Raw genomic sequence first — 18,230 nt, forward strand, 5'->3', positions numbered from 1 at the left:
AGTGTTGACTATATACACCTGACAAACCTTCACTGCAAGTTGTTCCAGAGTATCCTGCAGGACAGCTGCATGTGAACAGCAATCCATCACTTGTACAAGTGCCTCCATTCTGGCATGGATTAATCATGCAGTGATTAACTATCGTGCAGTTTGCTCCAATGTAATTGTCTCGACAGTTGCAATTATAAGATCCCAGGCCATCATCTGTGCACAGCCCTCCATTCATACAAGGATTGGGCAAACATATTCCTGTGTAAAATAGCATGGATTATTATATTTAACTACGTTCACAAAATATATACCTGCTGGTGGCCTGTGAATTGTGCTCACTGTGACTAAGCTGTACAATGGTGATTCAAACTCGCTTTCTGTTCTTAAAGATACTGTCAATTGAGTAACAGTGGGTGAAGCACTGTCAACTTCAACTCGCTGGAATAATTGTTGCGGATTTTTAACAGTCCAGTACAAAAACCCATCGGCATAAGCTATTTGGAATAAAATCTCACTTGTGTGGTTCTCAACTATTGTATCCATGTCTTCGCCATTATAGTCAGTAGAATAGACAGTGTTGCTAGAATTGTCTACAAAGAAAATTCTCTCCTTAAAAATGTCAATGGTTAGCCCAAATGGTTGGTTAACACCAGAAAATATGATTTCAGAGCTCTGAACTTGCAGGTCAGATGACTGGATGCTGGAAGGTCCAACTTCTGACCAAAATACTTTTCTAAACCCATACCAACATTACAACCAGTAATTACATACAAATGTATAACGTACCCTCTAAAGGGGTCTACTGCAATTCCTCGAGGGGATCCAGTGGTACTGAAATATTGAGGAATACCTAAAGGATTAAGTGCAGCCCTTCCAATCCGGTTGTTACTGCAGAAAATAACATACAGTAAGTAGCTTTATCATAGGTACAGGAAAGGATACTTACATGTCATCACTCCAGTACAATGTCTCTGTGATCCAGTCATATGCAAATGCCCATGCTTTAACATTCATCATTAGAAGCTAATAATCAATTAAATGATGGTAATATAATTATATATACTATTACCTCTCTGTCATCAGCTCCAGCAATCTCATTGTCTAACGAAGCCATCCAGAAACTGGAACCATCTCGGTCAGAAAAGTAAATTTTCCCAGTATCCAAATTATACTCCATAGCATAAATCATTCCAGTGTTAACGCCTAGTACAGTATTACTGCTGTCCACATTCCTCTCTAGTTCAGTACCATCACTCTCTGTCACATACACTCTACCACGTCCTACTTGAGTTGTGCTCAGTAGTAGCTCTGGAACTGTGAGCAACTGAATAATTACCATATATACACAAAATGTAACCTACTCTCAGCATAATAGCAACGCTTTCTATCACTTCCTAGGATGTACCCATCCACACAGCTACATGTAAAACCAGTAGAATCTTGTGTACATATCTGGTCACAGCCACCATTGCTGTTTCCACAACCTAAATAAGGATACATATAGTAACAGGTGGATAAAAATATTATATTAAACACACTGTATTATACCAGAACAATTTCTTTTATTATCATCTAAGAACAGTCCATCCGGACAAGAACAAATGTAACTTCCCGCAGTGTTGGTACACCCATGAGAGCAGACAGCGTTTAAGCATTCATCAATATCTGTAAAAGTACATTTTATGATACACATATGTACATGCATCAGGCCCATATGCAGGAATTTCAAAAGAGAGGGAAGCGGCAGGCAATCCCAGATGTGGGGGTCTGGGGGCTGTGGCCCCAGATGCTGAGAAAGGTTTAATATTCAATGTCCTCAAATTGCTTAAATGCAGAAATGCATGCACTGATTAAATAAACTTCTCACACATCATTGTGTTGACACAAATTCCACTCAATACGGGGGCCCTAATGCAAACAAGAGATTAAAATATGGTTGTAGTGCATGTACACACCAGCATTTCTAAGACTGCTCAGGGTCATTCATTTCAGCTATAAGCTAAACCTTACATTTCACCACTGTCCAAACATGGATGATAACCACAATAAGGTTAATATGAAAACTGACAGACTCACACACTTGACTTTAGAATTCGTATCATTGGATGCAACAAGCCAGGCTTACTTGTGTTATAGTTGTTGTTAAAGTTAACAGTTTATCAGTCACAGTGTCCATCAAGTGTGGTGCTCATCATTGCTATTCCGGGCTCTTATTAGAAAATATTACGATTGGAATTAATCGAAGTAATATTAATAGTAGCTCTCAGCTGGATGGATAACCTTATTAAGATACTGTAAAGTAGAATAATAGAAGCCTTAGCGATAGAGAGAAAACCACTGTCTGTATTCATGCATCATTAAAGTGGTTTCTATGCACACAGATTAGTCTCATGCCCAGACCGCTTTTTTTCTTTTTGTGTGGGGGCGGAGAAAAAAAGGGTCTGGTTTTTTTTTCTCTGCCCCCACACAAAAAGAAAAAACACAGATTATAGTAGAAGATTATGCTAGAACACAGATTATGCTAGAACACAGACACAGATTATGCTAGAACACAGATTATAGTTGAAAAGATCGTTTTACAGTAAAAATAAAATTTCCAGCTTAAAATAGGGGGTTCGACTGAACCCCCTTGAACCCCCCCCGGGTACGGGCCTGTTGCAGTAGCTATGTGATTGATCAGTGTCTAATTAGGGTAAATAGACATATGTAATTAGCAACAGCCAAAAACTCATACAAATTTGGACTTCTATATATACATTTTGGGGTAATGGTTACTGTAGACAATTACACAGAAGTCCATAGTGACTACAAATATAGTTAACATTACCTATACACGCCATTCCATCATCAGCTAGCTCATAGCCAGGATTACAAACACATGATGCAATGTTACTGCTATCCAGCACACAAGAGTGCTCACACTCAGACTGGGAACATGTCGCTGTTAACAATCATTGAGTAAAAGTGGACATCAACCAATAGTTAACTCATACCTGGTACAGTGCATGAGGTACCAACCTGCTGATAACCAGTGTAACATCCACAGGAAAATCCACCCACAAGATTAGTACATATTTGACTACACCCACCATTGCTTGTGGCACACTCGTTTATGTCTACAACAGCACACTAAATTTCATTATACCACAGAAAATTCATTACCTTCAACTGAGTTAGGTTGTTTTAGTCTATGATACACTTTTATAGTGTTGACATCTTCTCCAGCAGACAGTGTCACATTCACAGTAACTATTCGAATATCCACATGTTAAATATTCTTGATTTACTAATTTGACTTACATCTTCTTGTATACTTGTCAACTCTATATATAAACTGGGTGGAAACCTTTGCAGAGTACACGTAGTCCTCAAACACTGACAGAGACCCGGATTGGAAGGGGGCAGAATTATGAATAACGGTTATATCATTGCCATTCTCAGCAGCAGACAATATTTGATAAACATTTCCAGACACAGCATTCCAGTAGACTCTGTGCTCTATGGTATCGACTGATAGGTCTTGTAATCCATTAACATTTCTGGCAATGTCATTGATGCCAGTTCCATTTAATGCTGCTCTCCTAATAGTGGCGTCACTGTCAATTCCTTCTGTCCAGTACATTACCCTATATGGTTAATGCTTAATACAGATATTATTGTACAATGAGTCACTGACCCATCTTCAGCGTCTAATACAAGATGTAGAGGTGATGACAGACTAGATAATATCATTGTCGTAGTAGCAGTAGGACCAACAGTGATTCTTCCAATAGTCCCACTTGTACTTGTGAAGTAAACATCATTGTTAAGCCAGTTTACTGCAATACTAGAAATATCATTCGATCCTTCATATACAATTGTGGGGTTCTGGCCAGTAATAGAGACACTGTATACAGTGTTTCCAATGGAGTAATAGATGACCTATATTATAACAGAAACAGTAGTCACACATGCTCAAGTGGCCTTGTAAGTGATAACCATTACCAAAGTGTTGAAAACACAATTACATGGTTGTTAAACAAATGTATACTATGTAATAGTCCAACATACATCCATACCTGGTAACCATAGTGATAATCAAATGCTTCAACAGCTACATCATTTATGATAGGGTGGACTACTCTAGTGAAAGTATCCAACTTTGATAATCCATTAGCATAAGAGAACAATAAGGATGGTTCAGGATCTGTAGAGAATGTTCAGTTACTAATGGGTAGGTGAATTAAATACGTACCATTTGCACGACAGATATAACCATTTCTCTGCAGTGAGTATCCACTGTGGCACTGACAGGAATATGTGTGTGGATTACTGTTGTCTGCAACACAAATGTGACTACAGCGACCGTACAATAACTGGTTATCACAAGGATTGCCTGATGGAGTAACAGAGAACAAGAATTATGTAAATGAAATACAGCAATATTTCTTAGCAACTTACTTGAGGAAAGTACATCCACTAGAGCAATAGCAGTATACAGATTATCTGCAGTCAGGGCTGACAATGTGAACTCATAACGTCCAATACTAATTGGTTGGTTTATTGATACCACTCCATTACCATCCGGCACAGTAAAGTTAGCAGCCATCTCTCCAGCAACAAAAAACATATAATCACTTGGTGAGCCCACTACATCTATGGTGAATAATGGAGTTGAGGCTGAGGTAGCATCATTGATGACAGCTTTGTAAACAGTCTGACCTAAAGAAGTAATGGAAACATTAACAAGTGTTTAACAAACTAAACATGGTATACAAGCATTCTAAACTTCCTGTCAGGTTCACTAGACCATAGATATTATAGTATAGACCACAAGCAGAAAGGAATGTTACATTTTAGGGAAGGTGGAATATGTAGGAGCATAGACATGTGTAAACCATTTCCCAACAATGGTAAAATTCTGGTCGAAGCATCACCATTAAAGAATTCTGTTCACACAGCAGAAAATCACAAGGACTTTGCACCATCTCAAATTGCCACAGTTGACAAACTGTATGGTCTTGTAGTCAAATAGCTCAACACTTGAAGCCTTTCTCATTCAGTTGGCCCTTCTTGTAGTTTGACTTTTGAAAGAGGAAATGTGATACCTGTATAAACGTCCTTACTTGGCTGCTGCAAATATGTTTATAATTTAGTGATTAATTAACGAGTAGCATATTTGATATGGATGCATATCTGTGACGCAAACATATAGGTGACGGTCTATGCAGTTTTTTCTCCAAAATATTCAAAATTTGTTGTGAACATACTACTACACAAAAGTAAACATCTTGAAAGAGGCACCACACCGATAAAACGTGCACTGATCTAAATTAAACTCACTAATTTGTGCCAAGATGAGATGAGGAATTAATACGATTGCCACTAACGCGGTCAACGGTACGCAACCCTGTCCCATTGTCACGTCGTTGCGATCAGCGTGCTACTGGAGATATCGAACGGTAGATTAACAAGTAACACCTTGGGTTGAAGTTTAAAAATCATGGTCAATAAAGTTGGATTTGATCCAGGTCTGCTGTCTGTACAGTGCTTCGATGATGTGCATAACATAAGAAAGGAGGAAAGATGCATAAGAAAGGAGGAAAGGTACAAAATAGTTTTTTTGTTGTTTTTGTTCTTTTTTGTAAGGTAATTTAAGTTCGCCTAATTCCGGACAGTTCCAAACTCCGGACACTTCCAATGTTGGGCGTCATATCATCTACAGCATTTACTTGAAATTTTAGGCGATTAATACTTCGTATACAAGGATGCTGTGATCCTAAAATCAACGTAAAAGTCCCGCAAGATTTTCTAAGTGAGGTGATTATTTATTAGTCGCCTCTCGCAGCTAAGCGCTTATAATTATCAATCGATAAGCGCCGTGCGAAGAGTGGGTCTGGCTACGCGAGACTAATTATTTATTGCCGTGTGTGGCAAAATTATCAAAAATTCTTCGATAATTGCTGCTTATTCCCAAACTCAAATAGCTATTTTGCTGATTTTAATACAGTGCAGAGGGACAACTATAACTTACCACTGTACCAAGTTTCGTTTGCAAACAATCAGCCAAACACTTGCTATGGACAATTTTGTAAGAGCCAGTCTCATTGAAGCTGCATAAATATTTTCGTAAATACGCCTAGATTTGAAATACCCATATAACTCGGCAACGGAAGTCTCGTGGCGCCCGACCCTAAAAAAAAGGGTCTGGTAAAACTCTGTACAAAAAGCTTGAGCTCTGGAATGTTTATTAGATGACGTTTACGTGTTACGTAAGTGCACTTTTTACGTCACAACATCCATTCAACCAGATTCACTTACAGCATCAAACTAATGGTGCTACTTTATTTATTTATTCAACATTATAACGAACCCAACAGAATTGTATGGCCGTTTCTCAACGATTTTAAGTGGCAAAGTCACCGGATGTAATTAACCGTAAGCCACGAATCTTTTGAAATGTATGCATTACATGATCAATTTGGAATGGAGCGATCTGATTGGAGCTTCCAACATTCCGGCAGCACCAAACTTTTTGTACACAGTTTCACCAGACCCTCTTTATAGGGTCAGGTGCTGTGAGACTACAACGTAAGGTACTATGACTCAAAATTGAGTATGAGGTGGGCAATAGATGTAAATTTAACGTGGCGGTGTTTAAAATTCGAAATCAACTTTGGAAGTGCTGTGTCAGGTGTGATAAAAGGTGTCCGGAGTTAGGAGCATGTGCAAAATTTACACATAGTTGAATTTTGGAGCGCAGCTCCTTGAGGGATGGAAATATTTTGATGAAACTTGCAGGACTGATGCACCATAGGATAGGCTTTATCACCATATTTTAAGGATTAAGTAATTCACTTGCATGGTAGAAATAGAGCACCGAAAGCAAAAACTGTCTGGAGTAAGGCACACTTACCTTATAATAAAAATGCTTACTATAAATTACACCATGCACATCATGGTGTACCGGTTTACCAGTACCATAGATAATATATATGTCCGTAGGTATAGCTATATTATCTATGCCAGTACCTGAAGCTGCTAATGTCCCATTAAAGTATAAGTTTAGTTGGAGTCACATAGCCACCAATTATATTGTTAAATGCTCTCAACCCAGCTATGTGCCTATAAGAAGGAAAGGTATGAGTTGTCTCAACTACCTACTTAGGAATGTATTTATCTACTATTGATTTGTATGGTTTTGAAAATTATGTTTAGACTCTTATTGCCAAAGTACTTTCACTTGTATAGTAGGGCAAAACCATAAAAATGTTCCCCACAGAGGTCACATATTAAGCTGTGTGACCACATTTCCTCCCACTCCCACAGACCATTAGCATACCTGAAGGAGAATTAATAAATCATTCTGCAAGAACTAGATTTGAGCAGTATAATTCAGGAAGCAGAATTTGAAGGAATTATTAACCAAATATATTGAACTGTACAATATTCCAGAGGTTCACTCTATTTTGAGAGGAAGCATTCGATATAAGGTATAGCTTTCTTGAAGGTTTAAGGGTTCTAGCATTTGTGTAGGGTTTCGGTGCTACCATGCGCAGTTTCTGAGAATTGGTCTAATCACAGCTGAGCAGCATCCAAAACTTCAGCCTGAATCTCCTCCAATCACTTGGGTTAGCTACTTATGATTATATTTAGCTATGTATGGATTATATTACTTTATGTAGCAAGAATTATTAGCTGATCTGATGCATACAAAAGTGGATACATTGAAGGATATTTTTAAAAGAATTGATAAAGATAGTCATAGCTTAAAAGACATTGAAGAGTGAGTCACTATGAAATACAGGGGTTCATTGTTAATGTTGACTCTTAACATAGTATGGGTCTCTTATCTACTGAGACTGAGAGTGTACCTCTAATGGGTAGCCCAGCCCACAGCCTCACTGAACACTTAATTATCTTACAAACCTGGAGAGTAGGACATGGTCATTATACACAACAGTATTGATATTGAATGGCCTGATAATTTAAAAGTAAGACAAATAAATATTGTCATACACTTACTGTGACCTACCCACAGGAGAGAAGAACTATTACACTAACCAACTATGGTGATCCCGAGGGTTTCACAGCTATGGCCAGAGGTGTTGGTTTTCCAGTAGCTATTGCAGCTAAGCTGGTACTAGAAGGTAATCCAGTGTTATATGTGCATGGCTATTGTACATCTTTAGCTATCCATAGGAAAGATCAAGTGTAAAGGAACTGTGCTACCTTTAACAAAAGATGTCTATGAGCCAATATTGCAAGAGCTAAAGTCCTACATCAACCCAGCAATTGTAGAGTCAACTCCTTTATAACAAAATTATTTTTTCAATGCAATTCTGAAGATGCAATTGAATTAAAAATTATATTATATTTATTTATTTATTTTATATGTGTACATGTTCAGCCAGATTACAAAATCATGTGTTGTAAACACCAAGATTGTACAAGTTATGGTTAAGTACAGTGGAACCTCACTGTGGAAGATACTTCTAATATGCTGGATTTTCCAACTAAAGTTAACTCTGTGTTAGATGATATTGCTATAACTGAATCTGATGTGTATGACGTATTGGTGTCACTGAACCCAAATAAGACTCCCGGTCCTGATAATTTGCATCCTTGAAGGACTGTGCAAGAAGTCTTACAAAACCACTTTTCCTCTTGTTTACTTATTCTTTGAATGGTGGCACACTTCCTAATGAATGGAAAAAAGTAAACATTACTCCTATTTTTAAGAAAGGTTCCAAAACTAGTGCAAACAATTATAGACCAATTAGTTTGACATCACAGACATTCCAAGATAATGCATTATTTAATGGACAATGACATAGTAACTCAATGCCAACATGGCTTTGTGACTAAGAAGTTGTTGGAAACATATGAGAACTGGACCCGTGCAGTAGGTGATGGTATTGATGTCATTTACTTTGATTACAGCTTTTGACTAGTGCCTCACTGTAAGCTTGTTAGAAAACTAGGATTTGGTGGCAAACTTTTGACGTGGTTGACAGCTTTTCTCTATAATCGTTTACAAAGAGTTGTCATGAATGGAGAGTAGTCATGAATGGAGAGAATTCAGAATGGCTTGAAGTAACAAGCAGTGTCCCACAAGGATCTGTACTTGGACCACTTCTTTTTATCCTGTATATTAATGATATAGTGGAAGTTATACAGTGTGACCTGGAATTTTTTGCTGATGATACAATTATTGAGACTATTCACGATATTGTTAAGCTTCAACAAGATTTGGATAACTTGCAGGACTGGTCTAGACCATTGCTCCTAAATTTGAATTTTGATAAATGCAAGGTTAGGCACATTGGCAAAACACAACACTCTAACTATCATGTATCTGATATAACTCCACCTGGGGTTTTTGCAAATTTACATGATGTATCTTATGAGAAAGATCTTGGTGTATGGACTACTAACAAGATGGAATCTAGCCTTCACTGTCAGAAAGCTGTCTCAAATGCTAATAGAATTCTCGGTATGGTAAGGAGAACTTTTGCAAGCATGTCTAGGGATCTATTCATGTTTTTGTACAAAACATGCATATGTGAGGCCACATTTAGAATACTGTGTTTAGCTGTGGTACCCTGCTTACCTGACTAAGGACATAGATTTGCTTGAAAAGGTGCAAATGAGAGCTACAAAGCTTGTCAAAGGAATCAGAAGACTTTATTTCATACACAACTAGATTGGAAAAGTTGGGACTATATTCATTGTATTGTCAACGTCAACGAGGGGACCTTATAGAAATATATATGATTTTGAAAGGATATATTACAACATTGAATGGTCACTGTTATTTGTGTTGAGCCCACTAGAGGACACTCCATGAAGCTCTATAAAAAAACAGTCAAGAACAACACATTGCCATAATTTTTCACTCAAAGAGTCATTAATGGTTGGAATTCATGATTCACTTCCTGAATATGTGGTGTCAGCATCAAACATTTCTTTATTCAAAAAACAACTGAACTATTACTGGGAACACGAGTTAGGATATGGATATGAACAAAGGCCTAGTGCCTAAACTTATTTTTGCATAGTTTATCCTGTGTTTGAACAAAATAATAATAATAATAACCTCTCTTAACAAACTCCCTGAATTAGGGACACAATAGAAAAACCTCAACAAAAATTTTGGTCCCAACAGGTATGGTTAATACATTCTTTACCTCTGAAAGAGGAAAACCTCTATATTACAGCAAAAAGTGGCCAAAAATTCTGGACCCCACAATATCCATAATAGAGACGTTTCACTGTAAATTGCACCAGTATAAATCTTTTTCTCTTGTCATTATCATATACATAATTTTGAACATATATGTACACGTAATATAATTGCATTTATTTTACAATAAAAAAAACTACTCATATAGGTCCAGCCTTTTACAGAAGCAATACAATCTTATATAGCTGTACACAAATATTTAAAATTATAATGATATAATTATAAATATGGAATTAATCATTGGTGGATGAATTAAAAATCTGCATTATATTTAGACAGCATCGTTTCCACTGATAGGTGGCTCATGATCACTCTGAAGTGGTGGTGGTGGTTCATATCTCGTGTTCTCATAAGGATGGTCCATTAAGAAATCACCACTAATATTGTCCACACTGATATCATCTTGATTACCGGCTGGCTTGCTATAGACTCCATATACTGGATTATCTATTGCCTAACACAATTACGTTTAAGTGTGATGGTACAAAAACAGTGTAACAATGTCTTACCCCTTTGCTTAAGGCATCATTGGGTTCACTTGCCTCAAAGTAAACAGGACTGCCACTTCTTTCAAATTCTGTTGCTGTCTTCAGGCTACCTCTTCTCTTCCAATATCTACATAATTATTTGTAAAAATGTCATCCTCTCAACTAGTAATATTGCCAACCTGTAGCCAAAGAATGCAACAAATGCCACAACAACACCTATGAGAATGAAGCCCACAATTGCTCCTATTGATGCTCCAGCTTTCTCTCCTATAAACATGTAACATTATATTTTGAAAACTGTTAGAAATAAAACAGATGATATATACCTCCACTGAGGTCACTTTCATCTTCACTTTCTAATCTACCTGTTCCTCCACGATTTCTAGTTTCACATCTAGCTCCAATGTGAGTTGATGGACACCTGTAGAAATATAATAATAGTACCAGATACTGTGCACAATATTTATAAAAGCACTTACGAGCAAGTTGGGCCTGTGGGACCAGGGTTACATGTTCCTCCAGATGCACAATACCCATCTGGACAGATAGCTGTGTGTTGAAAATATAATCATTGTAATTGCTCATGTCACAGAGAAACAAATAATTATAATACTTACGGACTTCACAGGTGGGGCCTCCTAAGAATTCAGTACACTGACAAGTTTCAGGAGCTATGCATGTTCCACCATTCTGACATGGATTAGTGCATATAGCTGTGGACAACAAAACCAAAGATAAAATTGTACTGCATCTGACTACATAAATAAATAGCAAAGCTACTGTTGTTGGCTCCAACTTACGAGTTTCACATCTAGTCCCCGTGTAACCTTCAGCACACGTACATGTTCCATCAAACGGACTGCAAGTAGCTCCATTAAGGCAGTCACAAGTCTGGCTACAGTCTTGCCCATAAAATCCTTCAGGACATGCTAAATAACAAGGAAGAATAATGACACAATGAATTAAACAGTTGGACTTACTCATATCACATATTGTTCCTGTGTATCCTATAGTACAGGAGCAGCTCCCATCAATATTATTACAGGTTGCACCATTTTGACATTGGCAAGGTTGAGAACAGTTGATACCAAAGCTGTTCACGCATACTGTAGGTTATAAAGATATAATACAAGTACAGTATAGATATACTAACGTTCAGAACATGTTGTTCCCGTGTACCCTGCAGAACAGATGCAGGTACCATCAACGTGATTACAGCTAGCTCCATTTTGACACTGACATTCTTGTTGACAGTTGTCACCAAATGTTCCTTCAGGACACACTGTTTTGAAAGAAATAGTTGATCTACCTAGTTTCTGGATCTGCAAGGGCTTACTGTCAACACAGCTGCTTCCAATGAACCCAGACAGACATATGCAGGTCCCATCCACAGGATCGCATAAACCACCATTGCAGCTACATGTCATCGCACAATCAATACCAAATGTGTTAGCTGGGCATGCTATAAAGAAAGATAATAGCTTTGTTGACTATATACACCTGACAAACCTTCACTGCAAGTTGTTCCAGTGTATCCTGCAGGACAACTGCATGTGAACAGCAATCCATCACTTGTACAAGTGCCTCCATTTTGACATGGCATACTGTTACAAGGATCAGTGGGAGTTTCACAATTCTGTCCAGTGTAGCCAACAGCACAGTCACATCTAAATCCATTCACTTGATCCACACAGGTGCCTCCATTTCCACAAACCGCATCTTCACAATGATCAATGTCTTCCGTACAGTTTGACCCTGTATAATCATCTACACAGTCACATCTAAATCCATTTACTTGATCCACACAGGTGCCTCCATTTCCACAAACCACATTTTCACAATCATCAATGTCTATTGTGCAGTTTGACCCTGTATAACCGTCTACACAGTCACATCTAAATCTGTTTACTTGATCCACACAGGTGCCTCCATTTCCACAAACCACATCTTCACAATCATCAATGTCTATTGTGCAGTTTGACCCCGTATAACCGTCTACACAGTCACATCTAAATCCGTTTACTTGATCCACACAGGTGCCTCCATTTCCACAAACCACATCTTCACAATCATCAATGTCTATTGTGCAGTTTGACCCTGTATAACCATCTACACAGTCACATCTAAATCCATTCACTTGATCCACACAGGTGCCTCCATTTCCACAAACCACTTTTTCACAATCATCAATGTCTATTGTGCAGTTTGACCCTGTATAACCGTCTACACAGTCACATCTAAATCCGTTTACTTGATCCACACAGGTGCCTTCATTTCCACAAACCACATCTTCACAATCATCAATGTTTACGGTGCAATTCGGACCAGTGTGACCAGGGACACAGTTACATCTAAATCCATTTACTAGATCCACACAAGTGCCTCCATTTCCACAAACCACATTTTCACAGTCATCAATGTCTACCGTGCAGTTTGACCCTGTATAACCATCTACACAGTCACATCTAAATCCATTTACTTGATCCACACAAGTGCCTCCATTTCCACAAACCACACCTTCACAGTCATCAATGTTTACCGTGCAGTTTGATCCTGTATAACCGTCTACACAATCACATCTAAATCCGCTTACTAGATCCACACAAGTGCCTTCATTTGCACACACTATACCAATGCAGTCATCAATGTTACCAGCACAGACATCTCCAGTATAACCAACTGCACAATCACATACATAACCATCAGGTTCATTTCGGCATGTTCCTCCATTTTGACATTGAATATTTCTACAAAAATCTTCTTGTTCACAAGAGTCTCCCAAATATTCAACTGGACACTGGCAGCTAAATCCACTAGCAGTTTCACTGGATAAGCCACAAGTACCGCCATTCTGGCATGGATTAATCATGCAGTGATTAACTATCGTGCAGTTTACTCCAATGAAATTGTCTTGACAGTTGCAAGTATAAGATCCCAGGCCATCATCTGTGCACAGCCCTCCATTCATACAAGGATTGGGCAAACATATTCCTGTGTAAAATAGCATGGATTATTATATTCAACTACATTCACAAAATATATACCTGCTGGTGGCCTGTGAATTGTGCTCACTGTGACTAAGCTGTACAATGGTGATTCAAACTCGCTTTCTGTTCTCAAAGATACTGTCAATTGAGTAACAGTGGGTGAAGCACTGTCAACTTCAACTCGCTGGAATAATTGTTGATTTTTAACAGTCCAGTACAAAAACCCATCGGCATAAGCTATTTGGAATAAAATCTCACTTGTGTGGTTCTCAACTATTGTATCCATGTCTTCGCCATTATAGTCAGTAGAATAGACAGTGTTGCTAGAATTGTCTACAAAGAAAATTCTCTCCTTAAAAATGTCAATGGTTAGCCCAAATGGTTGGTTAACACCAGAAAATATGATTTCAGAGCTCTGAACTTGCAGGTCAGATGACTGGATGCTGGAAGGTCCAACTTCTGACCAAAATACTTTTCTAAACCCATACCAACATTACAACCAGTAATTACATACAAATGTATAACGTACCCTCTAAAGGGGTCTACTGCAATTCCTCGAGGGGATCCAGTGGTACTGAAATATTGAGGATTACCTAAAGGATTAAGTGCAGCCCTTCCAATCCGGTTGTTACTGCAGAAAATAACATACAGTAAGTAGCTTTATCATAGGTACAGGAAAGGATACTTACATGTCATCACTCCAGTACAATGTCTCTGTGATCCAGTCATATGCAAATGCCCATGCTTTAACATTCATCATTAGAAGCTAATAATCAATTAAATGATGGTAATATAATTATATATACTATTACCTCTCTGTCATCAGCTCCAGCAATCTCATTGTCTAACGAAGCCATCCAGAAACTGGAACCATCTCGGTCAGAAAAGTAAATTTTCCCAGTATCCAAATTATACTCCATAGCATAAATCATTCCAGTGTCAACATCTAGTACAGTATTACTGCTGTCCACATTCCTCTCTAGTTCAGTACCATCACTCTCTGTCACATACACTCTACCACGATTTAGTCCTACTTGAGTTGTGCTCAGTAGTAGCTCTGGAACTGTGAGCAACTGAATAGTTACCATATGTACACAAAATGTAACCTACTCTCAGCATAATAGCAACGCTTTCCGTCACTTCCTAGGATGTACCCATCCACACAGCTACATGTGAAACCAGTAGAATCTTGTGTACATATCTGGTCACAGCCACCATTGCTGTTTCCACAACCTAAATAAGGATACATATAGTAACAGGTGGATATATTAAACACACTGTATTATACCAGAACAGTTTCTTTTATTATCATCTAAGAACAGTCCATCCGGACAAGAGCAAATGTAACTTCCCGGAGTGTTAGAACACCCATGAGAGCAGACAGTGTTTAAGCATTCATCAATATCTGTAAAAGTACATTTTCTGATACACATATGTACATTCATGTAGCTATGTGATTGATCAGTGTCTAATTAGGGTAAATAGACATAGGTAATTAGCAATAGCCAAAAACTCATACAAATTTGGACTTCTCTATATACATTTTGGGGTAATGGTTACTGTAGACAATTACACAGAAGTCCATAGTGACTACAAATATAGTTAACATTACCTATACATGCCACTCCATCATCAGCTAGCTCATAGCCAGGATTACAAACACATGATGCAATGTTACTGCTATCCAGCACACAAGAGTGCTCACACCCAGACTGGGAACATGTCACTGTTAACAATCATTGAGTAAAAGTGGACATCAACCAATAGTTGACTCATACCTGGTACAGCGCATGAGGTACCAACCTGCTGATAACCAGTGTAACATCCACAGGAAAATCCACCCACAAGATTAGTACATATTTGACTACACCCACCATTGCTTGTGGCACACTCGTTTATGTCTACAACAGCACACTAAATTTCATTATACCACAGAAAATTCATTACCTTCAACTGAGTTAGGTTGTTTTAGTCTATGATACACTTTTATAGTGTTGACATCTTCTCCAGCAGACAGTGTCACATTCACAGTAACTATTTGAATATCCACATGTTAAACATTCTTGATTTACTAATTTGACTTACATCTTCTAGTATACTTGTCAACTCGATATATCAACTGGGTGGAAACCTTTGCAGAGTACACGTAGTCCTCAAACACTGACAGAGATCCGGATTGGAAGGGGGCAGAATTATGAATAACGGTTATATCATTGCCATTCTCAGCAGCAGACAATATTTGATAAACATTTCCAGACACAGCATTCCAGTAGACTCTGTGCTCTATGGTATCGACTGATAGGTCTTGTAATCCATTAACATTTCTGGCAATGTCATTGATGCCAGTTCCATTTAATGCTGCTCTCCTAATAGTGGCGTCACTGTCAATTCCTTCTGTCCAGTACATTACCCTATATGGTTAATGCTTAATACAGATATTATTGTACAATGAGTCACTGACCCATCTTCAGCATCTAATACAAGATGTAGAGGTGATGACAGACTAGATAATATCATTGTCGTAGTAGCAGTAGGACCAACAGTGATTCTTCCAATAGTCCCACTTGTACTTGTGAAGTAAACATCATTGTTAAGCCAGTTTACTGCAATACTAGAAATATCATTCGATCCTTCATATACAATTGTGGGGTTCTGGCCAGTAATAGAGACACTGTATACAGTGTTTCCAATGGAGTAATAGATGACCTATATTATAACAGAAACAGTAGTCACACATGCTCAAGTGGCCTTGTAAGTGATAGCCATTACCAAAGTGTTGAAAACACAATTACATGGTTGTTAAACAAATGTATACTATGTAATAGTCCAACATACATCCATACCTGGTAACCATAGTGATAATCAAATGCTTCAACGGCTACACCACTTATAATAGGGTGGACTACTCTAGTGAAAGTATCCAACTTTGATAATCCATTAGCAAAAGAGAACAACAAAGATGGCTCAGGATCTGTAGAGAATGTTCAGTTACTAATGGGTAGGTGAATTAAATACGTACCATTTGCACGACAGATATAACCATTTCTCTGCAGTGAGTATCCACTGTGGCACTGACAGGAATATGTGTGTGGATTACTGTTGTCTGCAACACAAATGTGACTACAGCGACCGTACAACAACTGGTTATCACAAGGATTGCCTGATGGAGTAACAGAGAACAAGAATTATGTAAATGAAATACAGCAATATTTCTCAGCAACTTACTTGAGGAAAGTACATCCACTAGAGCAATAGCAGTATACAGATTACTATTATCTGTAGTCAGGGCTGACAATGTGAACTCATAACGTCCAATACTAATTGGTTGGTTTATTGATACCACTTCATTACCATACACAGTAAAGTTAGCAGCCATCTCTCCAGCAACAAAAAACATATAATCACTTGGTGAGCCCACTACATCTATGGTGAATATTGGAGTTGAGGCTGAGGTAGCATCATTGATGACAGCTTTGTATACAGTCTGACCTAAAGAAGTAATGGAAACATTAACAAGTGTTTAACAAACCAAACATGGTATACAAGCATTCTAAACTTCCTGTCAGGTTCACTAGACCACAAGCAGAAAGGAATGTTACATTTTAGGGAAGGTGGAATATGTAGGAGCATAGACATGTGTAAACCATTTCCCAACAATGGTAAAATTCTGGTCGAAGCATCACCATTAAAGAATTCTGTTCACACAGCAGAAAATCACAAGGACTTTGCACCATCTCAAATTGCTACAGTTGACAAACTGTATAGTCTTGTAGTCAATAGCTCAACACTTGAAGCCTTCCTCAGTCAGTTAGCCTTTGACTTTTAAAAGAGGATATGTGATACCTGTATAAGCGTCCTTACTTGGCTGCTGTTAAATTACTTTGATGATGTTTATAATTTGGTGATCAATTAACAAGTGGCATATTGACAATACCCTCTTGTTGCAGATACTGCTGTAAAAAAAGTGCTTGTTTTGGAACATTATAAACATAGATAATATACATATATTGATAAACTCCATATGGCTGTACTGCTACAGACATGCAAAAATGAAATCCCATTGGTAGGAAAGGACATGATCTATAGCCATATAATATGGGTGCAAATCTGTGATCTAATTAATTGACACAAACATATAGGTCTATGCAGATCTTTATCTCCAAACTAGCAAAATTTGTTGTGCACGGACTAGACCAACTACACAAAAGTACATTGTTATAAACGTCTTGAAAGAGGCACCACACCGATAAACGTGCACTGATCTAATAAACTCACTAATTTGTGCCAAGATGAGGTGAGGAATTAATGAGATTGCCACTAACGCGGTCAACGGTACGCAACTCTGTCCCATTGTCACGTCGTTGCGATCAGCGTGCCACTGGAGATATCGAACGGTAGATTAACAAGTGATCGTTTCTGACACCTTGGGTTGAAGTTTAAAAATCAGTTTTCTTGCGAGCCTATTAATACCTGAACCAGGATGCCATACAAATGCTAACGAGTGCTATCCTGGTTTGAGGTAGGCGTGGCTAAACTATA

At 38.1% G+C, this 18,230-nt stretch overlaps 5 protein-coding genes across 6 annotated transcripts in view; 1 reads left to right on the top strand and 4 right to left on the bottom strand.

The window, feature by feature from the left end:
* LOC136259932 (alpha-aminoadipic semialdehyde synthase, mitochondrial-like) overlaps positions 1 to 8,325 on the top strand; it is a 13,719-nt gene extending 5,394 nt beyond the window's left edge. Inside the window, exons 8-9 of the mRNA XM_066053507.1 lie at positions 7,810 to 7,964; positions 8,012 to 8,325. Coding sequence (XP_065909579.1) covers positions 7,810 to 7,939 — 130 coding nt within the window. The 3' untranslated portion in view covers positions 7,940 to 7,964; positions 8,012 to 8,325. The remainder of the gene's footprint in view (positions 1 to 7,809; positions 7,965 to 8,011) is intronic.
* LOC136259903 (fibropellin-1-like) overlaps positions 1 to 14,748 on the bottom strand; it is a 17,476-nt gene extending 2,728 nt beyond the window's left edge. Inside the window, exons 1-6 of one of the 2 annotated variants that reach the window (XM_066053462.1) lie at positions 14,504 to 14,748; positions 14,381 to 14,457; positions 14,221 to 14,322; positions 13,749 to 14,167; positions 12,513 to 13,695; positions 12,214 to 12,398 (exon numbers count right to left, since the gene is read on the bottom strand). In XM_066053462.1, coding sequence (XP_065909534.1) covers positions 12,214 to 12,398; positions 12,513 to 13,695; positions 13,749 to 14,167; positions 14,221 to 14,322; positions 14,381 to 14,457; positions 14,504 to 14,623 — 2,086 coding nt within the window. In that variant the 5' untranslated portion in view covers positions 14,624 to 14,748. Of the gene's footprint in view, positions 1 to 12,213; positions 13,696 to 13,748; positions 14,168 to 14,220; positions 14,323 to 14,380; positions 14,458 to 14,503 lie in introns of both variants that reach the window. The other variant, XM_066053461.1, reaches the window with a different exon arrangement.
* LOC136259937 (very low-density lipoprotein receptor-like) lies at positions 3,112 to 5,499 on the bottom strand. The gene is made up of 7 exons (XM_066053513.1): positions 5,314 to 5,499; positions 4,432 to 4,692; positions 4,226 to 4,366; positions 4,050 to 4,177; positions 3,668 to 3,912; positions 3,292 to 3,617; positions 3,112 to 3,240 (listed from the first exon to the last, which is right to left on the bottom strand). Exons 1-7 carry the CDS (start codon positions 5,387 to 5,389, stop codon positions 3,131 to 3,133), a joined length of 1,287 nt encoding a protein of 428 aa, XP_065909585.1. The 5' UTR covers positions 5,390 to 5,499; the 3' UTR covers positions 3,112 to 3,130.
* Positions 10,248 to 12,131, bottom strand: LOC136259711 (multiple epidermal growth factor-like domains protein 10). The gene is made up of 9 exons (XM_066053218.1): positions 11,858 to 12,131; positions 11,685 to 11,810; positions 11,505 to 11,633; positions 11,322 to 11,417; positions 11,184 to 11,253; positions 11,031 to 11,125; positions 10,884 to 10,971; positions 10,726 to 10,831; positions 10,248 to 10,670 (listed from the first exon to the last, which is right to left on the bottom strand). Exons 1-9 carry the CDS (start codon positions 12,129 to 12,131, stop codon positions 10,488 to 10,490), a joined length of 1,167 nt encoding a protein of 388 aa, XP_065909290.1. The 3' UTR covers positions 10,248 to 10,487.
* Positions 14,749 to 14,772: 24 nt separating the features above from the next.
* On the bottom strand, positions 14,773 to 18,217 carry LOC136260087 (pro-epidermal growth factor-like). The gene is made up of 12 exons (XM_066053707.1): positions 18,162 to 18,217; positions 17,967 to 18,114; positions 16,917 to 17,180; positions 16,711 to 16,851; positions 16,535 to 16,662; positions 16,153 to 16,397; positions 15,777 to 16,102; positions 15,639 to 15,725; positions 15,470 to 15,592; positions 15,304 to 15,417; positions 14,980 to 15,096; positions 14,773 to 14,924 (listed from the first exon to the last, which is right to left on the bottom strand). The coding sequence occupies exons 2-12, from the start codon at positions 18,040 to 18,042 to the stop codon at positions 14,773 to 14,775; spliced, it is 1,773 nt and encodes a 590-aa protein (XP_065909779.1). The 5' UTR covers positions 18,043 to 18,114; positions 18,162 to 18,217.
* Positions 18,218 to 18,230: the final 13 nt, after the last annotated feature.

Source organism: Dysidea avara, chromosome 7 (assembly GCF_963678975.1).
Source record: "Dysidea avara chromosome 7, odDysAvar1.4, whole genome shotgun sequence".
Lineage (NCBI taxonomy): Eukaryota > Metazoa > Porifera > Demospongiae > Dictyoceratida > Dysideidae > Dysidea > Dysidea avara.

Excerpts from the sequence above, each read along its gene's own strand:
- LOC136259937 (XM_066053513.1), bottom strand. The coding sequence starts at position 5,389 with ATGGGACAGGGTTGCGTACCGTTGACCGCGTTAGTGGCAATCGTATTA. Across the intron at positions 4,693-5,313 it reads TCTCATCTTGGCACAAATTA|GTCAGACTGTTTACAAAGCT; the intron begins GTGAGTTTAATT and ends TTACTTCTTTAG. Across the intron at positions 4,178-4,225 it reads TTATATCTGTCGTGCAAATG|ATCCTGAACCATCCTTATTG; the intron begins GTACGTATTTAA and ends CATTCTCTACAG.
- LOC136259711 (XM_066053218.1), bottom strand. The coding sequence starts at position 12,131 with ATGACATGTAGCTGCAATGGTGGTTTATGCGATCCTGTGGATGGGACC. Across the intron at positions 11,811-11,857 it reads GGGAACAACATGTTCTGAAC|TATGCGTGAACAGCTTTGGT; the intron begins GTTAGTATATCT and ends TATAACCTACAG. Across the intron at positions 10,972-11,030 it reads TGAAAGTGACCTCAGTGGAG|GAGAGAAAGCTGGAGCATCA; the intron begins GTATATATCATC and ends ACATGTTTATAG.
- LOC136260087 (XM_066053707.1), bottom strand. The coding sequence starts at position 18,042 with ATGGGACAGAGTTGCGTACCGTTGACCGCGTTAGTGGCAATCTCATTA. Across the intron at positions 16,663-16,710 it reads TTATATCTGTCGTGCAAATG|ATCCTGAGCCATCTTTGTTG; the intron begins GTACGTATTTAA and ends CATTCTCTACAG. Across the intron at positions 15,097-15,303 it reads TGATGGAGTGGCATGTATAG|ATATTGATGAATGCTTAAAC; the intron begins GTAATGTTAACT and ends GTACTTTTACAG.